At 41.2% G+C, this 15,379-nt stretch overlaps 1 protein-coding gene across 8 annotated transcripts in view; it reads left to right on the top strand.

The window, feature by feature from the left end:
* Nucleotides 1-15,379, top strand: part of LMBR1 (limb development membrane protein 1) — a 166,099-nt gene that overhangs the window by 35,582 nt on the left and 115,138 nt on the right. For 7 of the 8 annotated variants that reach the window (XM_078059798.1, XM_078059799.1, XM_078059797.1 and 4 more), the window contains exons 2-3: nt 5,967-6,039; nt 9,205-9,244. The exons of the other annotated variant lie outside the window; for it this stretch is intronic. In XM_078059798.1, the coding sequence (XP_077915924.1) occupies nt 5,967-6,039; nt 9,205-9,244 (113 nt within the window). The remainder of the gene's footprint in view (nt 1-5,966; nt 6,040-9,204; nt 9,245-15,379) is intronic. 8 annotated transcript variants of the gene reach the window in all.

Below are 15,379 nucleotides of genomic sequence, written 5' to 3'. Positions count from 1 at the left end.
TGTCTTACAGTTTTCAGAATATGGGTCTTTTACCTCTTTGATACGTTTATTCCTAGGTATTTTATTATTTTTGGTACAATTGTAAATGGGATTGTTACTTTCATTTCTCTTTCTGCTACTTTGTTACCAGTGTATAGAAATGCAACAGTTTTCTGAATATTAACTTTGTATCCTGCAACTTCAGTATCCGTTCTAATAGTTTTTTGGTGGAGTCTTTAGTGTTTTCTATATATTGTGTCATGTCATCTGCGAACAGTAATAGTTTTACTTCTTCCTTAGCAATTTTTTTTTTTTTTTTAAATGTAGGCTCCATGCCTAGCATGGAGTCCAGTGTGGGGCTTGAACTCATGACCCTGAGATCAAGACCTGATCTGAGATCAAGAGCCGGACACTTAATCGAGTGAGCCACCCAGGCACCCCACTTCCTCAGCAATCTATGCCTTTTATTTCTTTTTCTTGCCTGATTGCTGCAGCTAGGACTTCTAGTACTTTGTTGAATAAAAGTGGTGAGAGTGAACATCCTTGCCTTGTTCCTGATCATAGAGAAAAAGCTTTCAGTTTTACATCATTGAGTATGATGTTAACTATAGATTTTTCATATATGACCTTTATTATGTTGAGGTATATTCCTTCTAAACTCACTTTGTTGAGTGTTTTTATCATGAATGGATGTTGTCAGTTGCTTTTTCTGCATCTACGAAATGATCATATGGTTTTTATCCTGCCTCTTGTTAGTATGATGTATCACATTGATTGGTTTGTGAATATTGAACCATGTTTGAATCCCTGGAATAAATCCCACTTGATTGTGGTGAATGATTTTTTTCATGTATTGTTGGATTGGGTTTGCTAGTATTTTGTTGAAGAGTTTTTGCCTCTATGTTCAGCAGAGATATCAGCTTGTTCCCCCCCCCCCCACACGCCCCAGTGTTTTTGTCTGGTTTTGGTATCAGGGTAATGCTGGTTTTATAAGATGAATTTGGAAGCTTTTCTGCATCTTCTATCTTTTTGGAATAGTTTGAGAAGAATAGGTATTAACCGTTCTGGATATGCAACTGGTATTGTTTCTGCTTGCGAGTTTCAGTAACCTTGCTCTTCCTCCCTGACCAGGAGGGAAAGCTCAGTCTTCTTAGAGAACCATGAGAGCCTGTTCTTCTCCCTTTTTATCAGCTGTATCTTACTCAGTGTTAATGGTGAGGAGCTGTAATGACTTTCTCCTTCTTTTTTTTTTTTTTTAAGATTTTATTTATTTATTAGAGAGAGAGAGATAGAGCACAAGCAGGGGGAGCGGCAGAGGGAGAGGGAGAAGCTGACTCCCTGCTGAGCAGGGAGCCCCATGCGGGGCTAGATCCCAGGACCCTGGGATCATGACATGAGCCAAAGGCAGGTGCGTAACCAACTAAGCCACCCAGGTTCCCTGCCTTTCTCCTTCTTTGGTTAGGAATTTCCTTCTGTTCCCACCAGATATAGGGACAATAAGAGGCATCATGACAGCTTGCTTTCATTTCACTCATCTCTGGGTTGCTTTCTGTTGAAGATGCACTCATTTAGGGGAGGAGCATTTGCTCCTAGTCTCACTTTTGGAACTAGAAAAATAGTCTAACCCATTCTGTGAGTTTTCCAATCCATTATAGTTGTATTTTTATTTTCCTAATAGGTGGCTTTTATATTTAAATTAGTAATACTTATATTTGTTTTTATAATTGTTAGCTTTATTTCCATTCTTAAATGAATCGCTTTCCATTAGTCTTTTCATTTTATGCCATGCATTTTGGTTTCTTAATTTCCTTTTGTTCATTACCTCTCATACCTTCTCATCTTCTACTTCTGCATGAACTTTTTGGAATTCCTGACACTTTTGTTCTCTAACTTCAAATACTAAGTTTAAAAATCTGTAAACATTCTTTAATCATAACCTTTTCTTCTTCCATGTTCCTTGGTCTCCTGCAGTTCTACTGGGAGCCTCAGTTGATAGACATCTCCACTTATCCATCACTCTGTACTTGGTTTCTTTTTTTCCCCCCAATCTACTTAGGATTTATGGCCATTCATTTCACTCACTTTTTTTTTTTTTAAAGATTTTATTTATGTTTTAGAGAGCGCGAGAGAGCGAGCACAAGCAAGGGGGGGGAGGGACAGAGGGAGAGGGAGAAGCAGACTCCCTTATGAGCAGGGAGCCTGACGCAGGGCTCAATCCCAGGGGATTGCAACCTGAGGCGAAGGGAAACACCCAACCGACTGAGCCACCCAGGCACCCTTTACTTACTTTTGCTAATACCCTAATCCAGTGGTTTTCACACTGTTGTCCAGGGATTTCTGGGGTTGATGGTTAAAACCCTGGGAGCAGATTAGGTTACCTGTGAAGAGTTTATGGATTGAGAATAGATTTCTGGCTCAGCCCTGAAATCATAGAGAAGAGTAATAGTGTGGTGTGTTTTGTTTTGTTTGTTTTAGAAGAATAATGTTTAAAGGCTGGCAGGAAAAGGGAAGCTAGTGATGGAAACTGGGTGAATAATCAGAGAAGGAGGATGATTGCTGAAATAGGAGGGGCTGCTCAGAGATCAGGTGAAATTGTGAGAGTGGAATTCGGCTGCTAGGTCTTGACTGACCACTGCCAGAGCACTTGGAGTTGGTCAGTGGACATGCAGTCAGATCTGTGATTGGAGGAGTGAGTGAGTGGTACCCAGCACAAGGCTGCAAGTGTAGGCTGTACAGGGGGAGAGAAGAGGGTAGTTGTCAGAATCCTCACACCTCTGCTTGGTTCACCTGCAGCTTCCCAGCATCTAAGAGCTAGGCCGTCGTGTTGTAGAGCAGTAGTGGGCCTCCTGCCTGGCTCGGGGGTTCAGCTTGGGCTTGCCTGGAGCTGTGAAGTCCATTTCATCTTGCTGTGGCTCTCACGATTCCCTCATATTCTCTACTCCATTTACAGTATCCTCCTCCTGTGTGAATTCTGTCTCCATGTGTAACTCTTATTTGAGGAACTTGGCTTCTATTTTACTAAGAAAATAGAAACCATCTAAAGGGAATGTTTTTGTGCTTTTACCACACATCTGCTTACCTAGCTGCAGTGGAACTCGAATGTTCTGTCCTCTTCTGCTCCTCCTCCTTCTGACTAGGGATACACTTATTTCTAGCTCCTCACCTTGAACACATTGCTTTAGCACTTCTCCTTTTTCTTTCTTGCATCAATAATTTTTCTCTCTACCTGATTATTATTGCAACTATGTGTAACTTTTCTCATCTTAAAAAAAAAAAGCCCTCTTCATAGTTCCCATCACATTTCTTTTGCTTCCCTTTACCATAAAATTACTGGAAAGAACTGTCTATGTACATTTTATTTTCAGTTCTTCTTCTGTCTTAATTTACTTCAGTCAGGGTTTTACAGTTCACCGCTTCAGAAAAACAGCTCTGGTCAAGGTCACCGATGACCTCCATGTTGCTAAATTCAGTTGTCAATTCTCAGTGCTCATCTTACTTGGCCTGTCAGCAGCATTTGACACGGCTGATAATTCCCTTTTCCTACATGAACTTTCTTCATTTGACTTTTGGGACATCACAGTCTGTTGTTTGCCTCCTATCCGCTGACTGCTGCTTCTCAGTTAGCTCTTCCTGGTTCCTTCTGTCAAGTTGACTTCTAAATATTTGAGTTCTCAGACTTCTCTGGCTGTACTCACTCCCTGGGATGGAAATCTCATCTGGTCTCAGGGCTTTAGCTATCTATCTGCTTATGTCCTCCCTGCTCCTCACCTTAAAAAAAAATTCTAGCCAGGCTCCTTTCCTTGGACTGTACAGATTTTTATATCCAACAGCTCATCCCCCCTCTCCACCTGAGTGAATAATAAGTATTTCACATTCAGCAGTGTAAACTGTACTTTTTATTTCCAGCACAAAATAACTTTACTCATAATCTTTCCTGACTCAGGAAATGGCCACCCTCTCTTTCCAATTTCTTAGGCCGAGCCTTATGCCTGCAAGCCCTGTCAAGTCTGTTTTCAAAACATACCCAGAACTTAATAATTTTTGATATTTCTACTACACAGGTCTGAGTGACCTGTCTTCTGGATGATTGCAGGGCACTCCCAACTGGTCTCTCTGCTTCAGACCTGTCCCTTCTAAGTTACTTTCCACATTGTACCTAGAGTGAGCCTTTTGCCCTCTGTCAGATCCTGTCACCCTCTGCTCAGAGTCCCATTGCGTGGATTCCTGCCTCACTCAGGGTAAAAACCAACTCTTCACTGTTTGTGAGAACTGACGCTTAGTACAAACTCCTGTATGACCTCATCTCTTACTTCTCTCTTGCTGTTTGAACACACCAGAGCTTTTCCTGTCTCAGACCCTTGGTGTGACTGTTCTCTATGCCTTGAGTACCTTCCCTCCAGATTTCTGCATGTCTTGCGCTCTCTTCTCCCACAAGTCCCTCCTCAGATGTCACCTTATTAGTGAAGCGTGCCCCTTCGCCTCTGCTCGCACTCCCTGTTCCCCTAATCCTGCACCAATTGTCATTTGCCCCATTGTCTGTTTATTGATTGGCTGTTTTCTTAGTGGAGTGTAAGCTCAGTGAGGGTGGGAGCTTTGTTTTGTTCACTGCTGTGTTCTCAGTTCTGAAAAGAGTGCCTGGTGTACAGTAAGCTCATGACAAGTAATTGTTGAATGAATTGAATTTCAATTAGCTTCTGTAATAAATATTAATTCCCTTGGTCATTCGATCCCTCTGACTTTAACCTTGTAAGTCACAGAGTTTCTGCCCAGTTACCCTTGTTTCTAGTGCTCTTGCAGCCCTACTCAGACTTCACCATTCCATTATAAACAGTCTCCCCCGACACTAAACATCTTCTTAGGAGACCCCCTCTGTTTACATTTCTTCACCAATAACTGGTTTCCTTTTTGACCCATTTTCCCTACTCATAGGATTTTGGGAGGAAGTAGTGATGGTGCTAACATTCTCTTATCCATCTGGAGTTCTTAGTGGGCTCCCAGCAGTAGGCCAATTTGATGCTTTTGACTCTTGGCTCCTTTTTGGTCACTGTCATCATTGTCCATTGTCACTTTCCCACTCCACTTGTATTGGAAGAATACGAGGCTCATGCTCTTCCTCTCCATTCTCAGTTTGTCATTTCCTGGATGACATTTTACAGTGGCTGTTCACACCTAGATCTAAGGTCATTTTTAGTCATGTGGCCAACAGTCCTTCTTCAGAAATCTATGCATAGGGGTGCTCCCTAGACTATCATCACTTTGAATTGTTTCATTTGAGAGTCTTCAAACTATTTTTACCCTGATTCATAGCTCTAGTAAGACTTTATTTCTGCACACTTGGTCTTTGACTGTAATGAGATCTCCTGTTCTTTGACCCATCCTCTTTTACCTGTCATCCCCATAAAATTAAATGGAATTTAATTTGAATTTAATATTTAAAAAGTTTCTCATTCAACTGCTGTTTATTTTGGTATGTGGTATATTTATTGAGTGATTATTCCCCCCATATTGATTTGTGATGCTTCCTGTATGTAGAACCAAATTATATAAATTTTGTGTAATAGATGTTTCATTTATCTGTCAAGTTTTGGTGCCATCACACTCTTTTAAATGTTATTGAAGCTTTATAGTGTGTTTGATATTTGGAAGGGATAGTAGCATCTCATTGACTTTAGTTTTCAGAATTGTTGGTGTTGGTCTTGCTCTTTACACTTCCATATGATTTTGTAAACAATTTGGTTAAGTTATGAAAAGAAGGATCTTCATTGGGCTTTTTTTCCTGCAATGATATTAAACACTGGGCTATTTGAGTTATTAGTTCATATAAGTTAGTATTTTATCAAAACTTTATATATTAGCAAAATATCTAAAATTTTTTACTTTTTTAATAGATTGAATCCTTCTTGCATATAAATACCAAAGATGTATCTTCTATAATTTATTAAAAAAATATGCCACAAATGTAAATGAACTGTTAATTTTTTTTGCAGATATGTTTCCTTCTTTTTGCCATTCTCTACATTGTTTCCTACTTCATCATCACAAGATACAAGAGAAAATCAGGCAAGTAGAAACATTGTAGTTAAAACTTAGATCATCATGCCAGCTGGTCTGTGGTATATGGGCTATATACTGTGCCTGTCAGTATGGTAGTATATATATTCAGTATGGCCATGATTGAAGGACACAATAGCCTGGTACTAAGAGTAGACAGTAACCTTCAGGGAATCTGACTGCTTGCAGGGTCGTCATTTTCTCAGACCTGAGCCCTTGTTTACTACCGTTCTTATGTCCAACCAAGAATACTGTGGGGCTGCTCAGTATCTGGGAAATTCTAGAGTTTATAAGGATATATGGGTTCTTGTGACTGGCTCTGAGTTTGAACATGCATGCCCCATCCCATCTTTTCTCTGACTACTAGACTCTTTTCTTTCTCTGAAGTAATACAGAATTTAGAGTCTCCATGGTACCATTTAGTATCAGTTTAGGATTCAATTGTATATTATTATTTTTATTATTTCATATATATCCTGTCTACCAGAGGGACCACTAAATCTTTGTTCTTTTTTTATTTTTAAAAATTATTATTATTTTTATTTTTTTATTCATATTTTTTTTATTATTATGTTATGTTAATCACCATACATTACATCATTAGTTTTTGATGTAGTGTTCCATGATTCATTGTTTGCGTATGACACCCAGTGCTCCATGCAGTATGTGCCCTCTTTAATACCCATCACCAGGCTAACCCCCCCCCACCCCCTCCCCTCTAGAACCCTCAGTTTGTTTCTCAGAGTCCATAGTCTCTCATGGTTCGTCTCCCCCTCTGAATCCCCCCCTTCATTTTTCCCTTCCTACGATCTTCTTTTTTTTTTTTTTTTAACATATAATGTATTATTTGTTTCAGAGGTACAGGTCTGTGATTCAACAGTCTTACACAATTCACAGCTCTCACCATAGCACATACCTTCCCCAGTGTCTATCACCCAGCCACCCCATCCCTCCCACCCCCCACCACTCCAGCATTATTATTATTATTTTTAAAGATTTTATATTTTTGAGAGAGAGAGGCAGTGAATGCACATGTGCACGAGCAGGGGGAGGAGCAGAGGGAGAGGGAGGGGGACAAGCAGACTCCCTGCTGAGCAGAGAGCCTGGTGTGGGGCTTGATCCCAGGACCCTGAGATCATGACCTGAGCTGAAGGCAGACGCTTAACTGAGCCACCCAGGCACCTGTTCTTTTTTTTTTTTTTTTTTAAGATTTTATTTATTTGTAGAGAGAGGGAGAGAGAGTGAGTACAAGCAGGGGGAGCGGCAGGCAGGGGGAGAAGCAGGCTCCCCGCCGAGCAGGGAGCCTGATGTGAGACTTGATCCCAGAACCCTGGGATCATGACCTGAGCCGAAGGCACATTCTTAACTGACTGAGCCACCCACGCGTCCATCCCCTATTCTTTTTTTAAAAATGAACTTTGTGCTAGTTCATTCACAGATTTTTGTGCCAGGGTTTCGTAAGGACCTAAACAGTTGCCTTACTGCCTTCTGTTAAATCTCAGCTATTTTCTATAAATCACAGGATTTTCTACCTGTGATGCTGGGCTAATAGTAGGTACCATATGAATACTTAAGGATTCCATATAATAGGGACTCTTTATGTTATAATATTTAAACTTGTTAGACTTTTGAAAGCAGTTAGTAAATGCTTGCTCTCTAGTGTTTTAGTTTGGCTCTATGATTACACTAAAATACTTCTTAGAATCTATAATCTCTCAAAAATTTGAAGACCTGCAGATTCAACACAGTATCTTAGCTATTTTTAAAGTTGTTTTGGCATCAGGTTTTAATGATTATGGACATAGAAGGGGGGGGAGAATTAATGAATATAAATGCATCATTTTTGGGGAAATTAGGGGATGATGAGCAGGAAAATTGGAGATTTATTAGATGATTTTTAAGTATTTATTTATTTTGAGAGAGAGTGAACAGGGGTGGGGTGCAGAGACAGAGGAGGAGAGAGACCCCCAAGCGGACTCCCCTGACCCCTTCAGTCAGCCCGGAGCCTGACGCAGGGCCTGATCCATGATCCTGAGACATGACCCCAGTGGAAATCAAGACCTGGATACTCAACTGACTGAGCCACCTGGGCACCCTTATCAGATGATTTTTAAAGTAATGGCAGGGAGAGGTGATGAATACCCTGGACTTAGTAGAGTGTAGGGAGAAGAATTGAAATTTATATGAAGCTATTAAAACATTCTTCAGTAGTGGATGGTTAATTGGGGGTGTGTACAACAGTATAAAAATTAATTGTGACTGTTATTTTATGGTCCTTTTGGTTGTAAAGCTATTTTGGGCAGCCCATAATTAAGAATGGAGATTGGAGTAAGAGAATGGCTCAAATACACCATTGACACGGAAGCAGGTGGACACTCATAATTACAGAGACTTAGAGAAGAGAGCCTTTGAGCACAACCCCAGTTAGGTATTGAGGAGAAGGAGGGTCCAGGGGGTGTTGTGCAATATTCTTGTAATTGGATCAGACTTTCTTTAGCTGGTAAATTTATGTGGGAGGACAGAGAGAAGGCTAGCAGCCATGAGGGAGAGGTAGAGGGGGTGAGCGAGCATTGGGGCAGAGGGTTTCTGCTACTTGTAAGAGATACAGAAGTTGATACTTTCCAGTCTGTAACTTGAACAATAATTATGAAGTATTGAGGCAGTGGTATCTAAATTGTTTAGACTGGTCGAAGAGAATCTTCCTTATTACCATTAATAATGACAAACTCAAATCATAGAAAACTACATGAGTTTTAAGATTCTGACTTCTAATTTTATAGTAAAGATTTTTGTTGGATACTGTCAACTAAAAAATTTCATTCATTAGCAATTATAATTTTACTTATATTGTATAACAATAAACTTGATAGTGGTCCTAAGGTTCTACTAAGTTTTATTTTCTTGAGCAATAAATATTTGGAAAATTTCAATTTACATACGGTAGTTTTCTTAATCAGGATTTTGGTTCATCACAACACTCTTATCTAACTACATTCTATCTTACTGATTTAATGAGATTTAAATTTCGATCCTTGTTGAAATAAATACAGTGCGTTTTGAAAATCAATTCTTTTCAAAATAACTACTTAAGTTTCTATTTTTTTATATTTTCTAATAAATTAATGAAACATTTTATTGAAGATAAAAAAATTAATACCTTAACCATTTTTACAGATGAACAAGAAGACGAAGATGCCATAGTCAACAGGATTTCGTATGTATTTTAAAATTCATTTGTTCTGTTTCTAATTTTGAGGTCATAAATTCTTCAAATTTAACTCACACCTTTGGGCATAAATGTGGAAAAAATTCACCTGAAGTATTACAATGCTTTTACTGATATTAACCCTATCCTTAGAAACACATACAAACAAACACCCAGTTGACTCTTGAATACCGTGGGGGTTAGGGACGCTGGCCCTGTGCAGTTGGAAATTGTGTATAATTTTTGACTTATCCAAAACTTAACTACTAATAGCCTACTATTGACTGGAAGTCTTACTGATAACATAAACAGTTGATTAACACATATTTTATATGTTATGTGTATTATATACTGTATTCTCACAATAAAGTAGCTAGAGAAAAGAAAACACTATTAAGAAAATCACAAGGGAGAGAAAATACATTTATATTATTGTACTATATTTATTAAAAAAAATTCACTTATACGTGGACCTGTGCATTTCTAAGCCATATTGTTCAAGGATCAACTGTACATGGAAAAATGAGGATTGATTGTCTCCTCTTAAAATTTGCTTGTTTGAGGAGCTGACAATTTTACCTTCAGAGCTTTTAACCAGGAAGTGGGCTTATGGTTGGGAAAGTTGCTGGGCCATAAGAAAGAAAACTCTTGGCTGTTTAATGGTCTGCTGAGAAGACTGTGACACTCTTGGAATAGGGAACAGACGTCTCTTCTAGTTAATTGAACATCTACCTGCTGTGAGCAGGGAGACAGACTCAGATGGTTCTTTAGGTTCCCGATAGCTCTCTTTCTGCTTATATATGCTGATATATGATTGATGTACCCTTTAATTTTTTTTTTTTTTTTTGAGGTATCAAACGGATGGGAAGCAGTGAGTTTTTTTCTATCAGATTTTGCTTGACTAAAATTTGAAATCATACAGATATAACTACATTGGAGAGATTCTTATTCCAGGATTCTTTTATTTTGATTCTTTTTTTTTTTTTTTTTTTTTTAAGATTTTTTTTTTTTTTATTTATTTATTTGCGAGAGAGAGAATGAGAGACAGAGAGCACGAGAGGGAAGAGGGCAGAGGGAGAAGCAGACCCCCCGCTGAGCAGGGAGCCCGATGCGGGACTCGATCCCGGGACTCCAGGATCACGACCTGAGCCGAAGGCAGTCGCCCAACCAACTGAGCCACCCAGGCGCCCTCTTTTATTTTGATTCTTGAAAAATTTTTGGCATAGTCCTGAATTTAGAGAAAAGTCAGAAATATAACAAAAAAGAGCGTTTTTGCCCCAGAACTGTTTGAGAAGTTGCTGACCTGGTTCTCCATTTCCTCAGGATACTTTTGTATATAATGCCTATAAACAGTGCATTCTCCTGTGTATCTACCATATAAACATCAAGATAATGAAACTGATGCTGTACCACTCCTGCCCCATTCAGATTTACCAGTTGTCCCATTCATGTCCTTTGTTGCAAAAAGATCCCATTCAGAATCACACACTGCTCGTAGTTGTCATGTCCCTTTAGTTGCCTTCAGACTGAAACCCTTCTTCAGTATTTTCTTGACTTCTCTAACCTTGATACTTCTGAAGATTACAGGCCAGTTATTTGGATTTGTTTCTTCACGATTAGTATCAGATTATTCATCTTTTGCCTGGGGTGGGGTGGAGGTGTGGGAAAGGGGGAAAGGCTGTCTGCACTCATGCACCCATTCACGGATACTCTCACGTGCCCGGGATATTACTCAAGCCATAAAGAGGGATGCGGTACTGCCACATGCTACAACATGTAGGAGCCTTGCAAACATCATGCTGAGTGAAAGGCCATGTAGTGTATGATTCCATTTATGAGAAATATCCAGAACAGGTAAATCCATCAGTGTCATATTGATGGTTACCAGGGGCTGAGGGGAGGGCAGAATGGGGAGCAACTGCTTAATGAATACGAGGTTTTATTTTGGGGTGATGAAATGTTCTGGACCTCGAAAGTGGTGGTGTTTGCACAACAGACCAGAACACATCACTTAGACTTTACCTTGCAGTGTATTCTTTGAAACGGTGGCTGTGCCTTGTTTCCTTGTGTGGAGGCTCAGGAGCCCTGACCTCCCCTTCTGCTTTCATCAGTTCTGCTGCCATCGCTGTTGCGGCGGGTCTGAGGCCTTTGGGTTATCCTGGCAGGTGGTTCCTGCATCACGTGACTGGAGTTGACATCCCTTTCCTGCAGGCAGACGGGTGTACTTACAATAAAGACAGGAGAGGGAGCGGGGGGCTGGGGGGCACCTGAGAGAATCAGGGCTAGTCTGTTCCCTCCCCCCTCGCCCAGTGATCCCTTTGGCTTTCACTGCCTTTTTTCCCCCTTGTGTGATAGAATGAGTGAGAATGGAAGAGGAAGGTAGATCTGGGTTCAAATTCCAAACTCAAGATTAACTTGAGATCAGAAGAGCTTGAGAAACAAAGATTTGTTTTCTCCGTATGTGAAGGAGAGCTGCCACTTACTCTGTCGTGCTGTTTTGTGGATTAAATCACATCTGCAAAATAATCCAGGGTTGGTGCTGGTGCACAGTACGTGGGAATTTGGGGTTGCCTCCCTGCTCTCCACCATCTTTCCTTGCCTTGCTCCCTCCACCGAAGAGGAGGAAATGGAAGGAGAGTCCTGCTGAACAAGGAGAAAAAAGGGGAGGAGCTCGGACAAGTTCTTAAGTGTAATGGCTGGGAGCACTACCTGGCCACTTGGAGCGGATCTCCACCGCTGGCTCAGCACCCGTGTCAGAATGGAAAGTCTGTTCCCTGGCTGTTCTCACCTCCCGTTAGACCCACGTTTGCTTTCTCCTTTGCTCCTTTGTTCTGTTCTCTGTTTGTGTCTACTTGTGCCCCCAAATTAACTTTGCAACCAAAAACTACATTTTATGAAACTTTGCAACCAAAAACTACATTTTTTAGCTACTGTTGGCTAGTTAGTTGATTTGATTTGGATTTAAGTTATTGATATAAAAATGGAATGCCTAACTGGTGAAACTTTTGGGAGCCCTTGCAGGTGAGAGGAGAGTCTCCATTGCAGGAGGTAGGCCTGGCATGAGGTGTCAGAGCCCGGGGGTGACCTGGTGTGGGCTCTCAGGGTCCAAGAGCAGGGAGGGAATTTTCCCTGCAGAGGGAGATCCTTGGTGGAGTGTCAGCTTGAGGGGTGATGAGGGGCACCCGCATGTGTTCAGGGGTGCTCTGTTACAGGGAGTCACAGGTTGGGGAGGGCATCCAGGCAGGATGACAGAGCCCAAGTAGGCTGAGGAGGGTGTCCCCAGAGGGATGGCCTGGCACAGGTATCAGAGGTCAGTGGGGAGGGAGGTAGGACAGTCCAGAATGGGGAGTCACCTGAGCAGGAGGGCGCCTCTGCATAGGGTGGGATGTCAGATCATTTCCAGGGGATTGGTCCATTAAAGGTGATGGGAGCCATTTTGCAGTTAGGGGAAAGGGAGAAAAATGAAAATGAACAGGGTTGTTGCATTGCAGTTGGACTTGCAAGTGAACTATCAGTGTGGACTCATGGTTTTCAATACAGAGTTATTGCACCAGATCTAGATGTAAAGGTGGGTGCATGTAAGTGTGTATATGTACATGTATGCATAGTGCATACTTGCATTCCTTGCCTGTCCATTGGGAGCATGACACCCCAGGAGCAGTGAGTATATTTAGCACTAGATCTGTACTTCTAAATACAACTTGCCACTAATAGGAGCCAGGGCTCCTTGGGGGAGAAGCTGACTGCAGGGGTAGGAGAGGGGAAGTTCCAGGCTCATTTTGTACATACGGTACTGCCAGAATGCAAGGAAGTGCTCCAAGAACGATGGGGTGCATGTCTAAAAGACCCAGAAGCCTTCAAGGGCTTTCACATCAATCAGGGACAATCTGAGTGTCCAGAGAATGATTGTAATGGATCCTACACAGAATAAAATAGAACAATCTTGAGTCCATACTGATAGGAATCAGTAAATGAATAAACTTTTTGGCAAGGAACAGGGTATTTTTCCTAGTTTCAAACTTAGCTTCCCACAAAATACTTACTAATTAAAAGTGGAAAAGAGTGATGTTAGAGTCAGAGAGACCTGGCAGACACCATCCTGCCCAGTGGTCAGTCAGAACGTAACCAGCAGCGGGGCAGACAGAAGTTCTAGGCCACCTGGTAGGCTGCAGAGAGAAGTGTGAAGCATTGCCTCTGTGATGCTCGTGGACATGACAGACGAGGCTGGGCCAAAGCTGAGTTCCATATTTCCCCGCCGGCCTGCTCCAGCTGCGGCCTTCTCCATCACAGGCGATACCAGCTCTACCATTCCCATTCTCAGTCTAAAAACTCAGAGTCAGCCTTGAGCCCTCTCTGCCCCCACCCCCAGGAAGTCCTGTGGGTTCTGTCCTCAGAATCTGCTCCATTTCAGAAGGTGACGTTTGTGAAACGGTACTTTAACCTGAGGGGCACTTCAATAGGTCTGTAAGCTATGACCACTACTGCTCTTTTTCGACCTGGCCTTACCTTAGGGACCCCTTGCCAGCATTGACCTGCACTGCATCGACCTTTTCTGAGTAGCTCTCGTCCTAGGTGCTCATGGCAGGGTGAGAGGGTGGCAGCGGCCTGTCTATATCCAGAGCCCAGTCACAGTACCTGCAATGCAGTAGATTCTGCAAGTGTTTGTTGAGAGTTGGCATTATAGTTAGGCTTTTCTGGATCATTCATGATTTCAAATACTTTACCTATTTGCCCTCATAAGCTTAGTTTTTTGTCAGATTACAGGTCCCGGTTTTTGATGTGGAAACTCTGGTTGGTCTTCTTGCTGGTTATGTGGTCAGTGTCATGTGAGCTGAGAGGAGAGGGATTGACTCTTGAGAGGAGTGTGGAGAGTGGTGCTGAGGCTGCTTCACAGGGCAAATGACATAAAGGGACCCTAGGGACAGAGCTGACTGTGCCCCAGAGCACAGAGCCATGAAACGCATTGAGGTCTGGTGTACGAGAAGGCGGGGTACATCACACTGTATGTGGGAGTCTGTCGTGGCAAGAGGAGCCTACCACACATACTGGAATAGTTGTGCAGGACCTGGAATGGCGAACTGGTGGATTGGATCCTATTTTTAGCATTGGAAGGAAGCAGTGGTAGTGATTGGGATAACTTCCTCACTTGACTTGCAAGGACAGAACCAGAGAAGCACGCTTCAGGCCACTGGCCGGTAGTTGCCGGAGTTGGCGGTGGACCTGGGTGGACGTTTTTCCTAGTGCTTTTCCCAGGAAACGTGCCCGCTCAGCAAAACAGCTTCTAAGCCTTCTTCTGTGTCTGATTTGGTATTTTTGGTATGTATGATATGGTCTACATTTAAACATTATCAATGATTTACTGAACAGAGGTTTCATGGTTGTTTTGGCTTTTAAGTAGGAAAACATTTCTGTTGGTTGCCACAAGATGGCATTGGTCTCAAAGTTACTCTAGTGGATGTGTATTTCGAGTGTTTATTATGTGTTTTTTTTTTTTCTTTCTTATGTGTTACATTTATTTTCACGTTCTTCCTATACTGACTTTAATGGGATGGATATTAAATTAAGATTCCATCTCTAATGTTGGTGAGGTTTTCTTTTCCTTTGCCTTTTTAGTCTTAAAAAAATCTTTTAAAAAATTAGATATAAAATTTTAAACATTTCAGACATATATAACTGAGAAAGTGAAAGCCCCTTAGAATTCCACTCTCCTGTGGGTTTGTTATATATTATGCTAGGTTTTTTTTTTTTTTTGTGTGTGTGTGTGTGTGTGTGTGTGTGTGTACCTCTATTTTCCTGTGTGTATAAATGCATTTTTTTGGGGGGGGAGGAGCATGTTTTCTATTTATTGTCTGTGCCTTTTCAGTTTTTTTAACTTAATTTATCTTAGACATTTCTCTGTATCAGTATTTATTAGCAATATCTTATTTTTAAAAATGACAAAATAGTGTTTTAAATACTGTTTAATAGTGGAATATTGTTTAATAGTTCTCTACTGTTTCCTAGTATAATTTATTTTGCCTTTACCCGTTTTAAGAGGTAGCTGACCAATGGCTTTGTTAAGTTTTTTTCTCTTGAAATAACCATTTTGAATTGATTTGTTTTTCATACTGTTTTCACAAGTTTTTTTTTTTTTTTTCACCTGAA

Source organism: Halichoerus grypus, chromosome 12 (assembly GCF_964656455.1).
Source record: "Halichoerus grypus chromosome 12, mHalGry1.hap1.1, whole genome shotgun sequence".
Taxonomy (NCBI): Eukaryota; Metazoa; Chordata; class Mammalia; order Carnivora; family Phocidae; genus Halichoerus; species Halichoerus grypus.
Note: the sequence above shows the minus strand (reverse complement) of the source record. Positions and strands in the feature narration are given on the sequence as shown.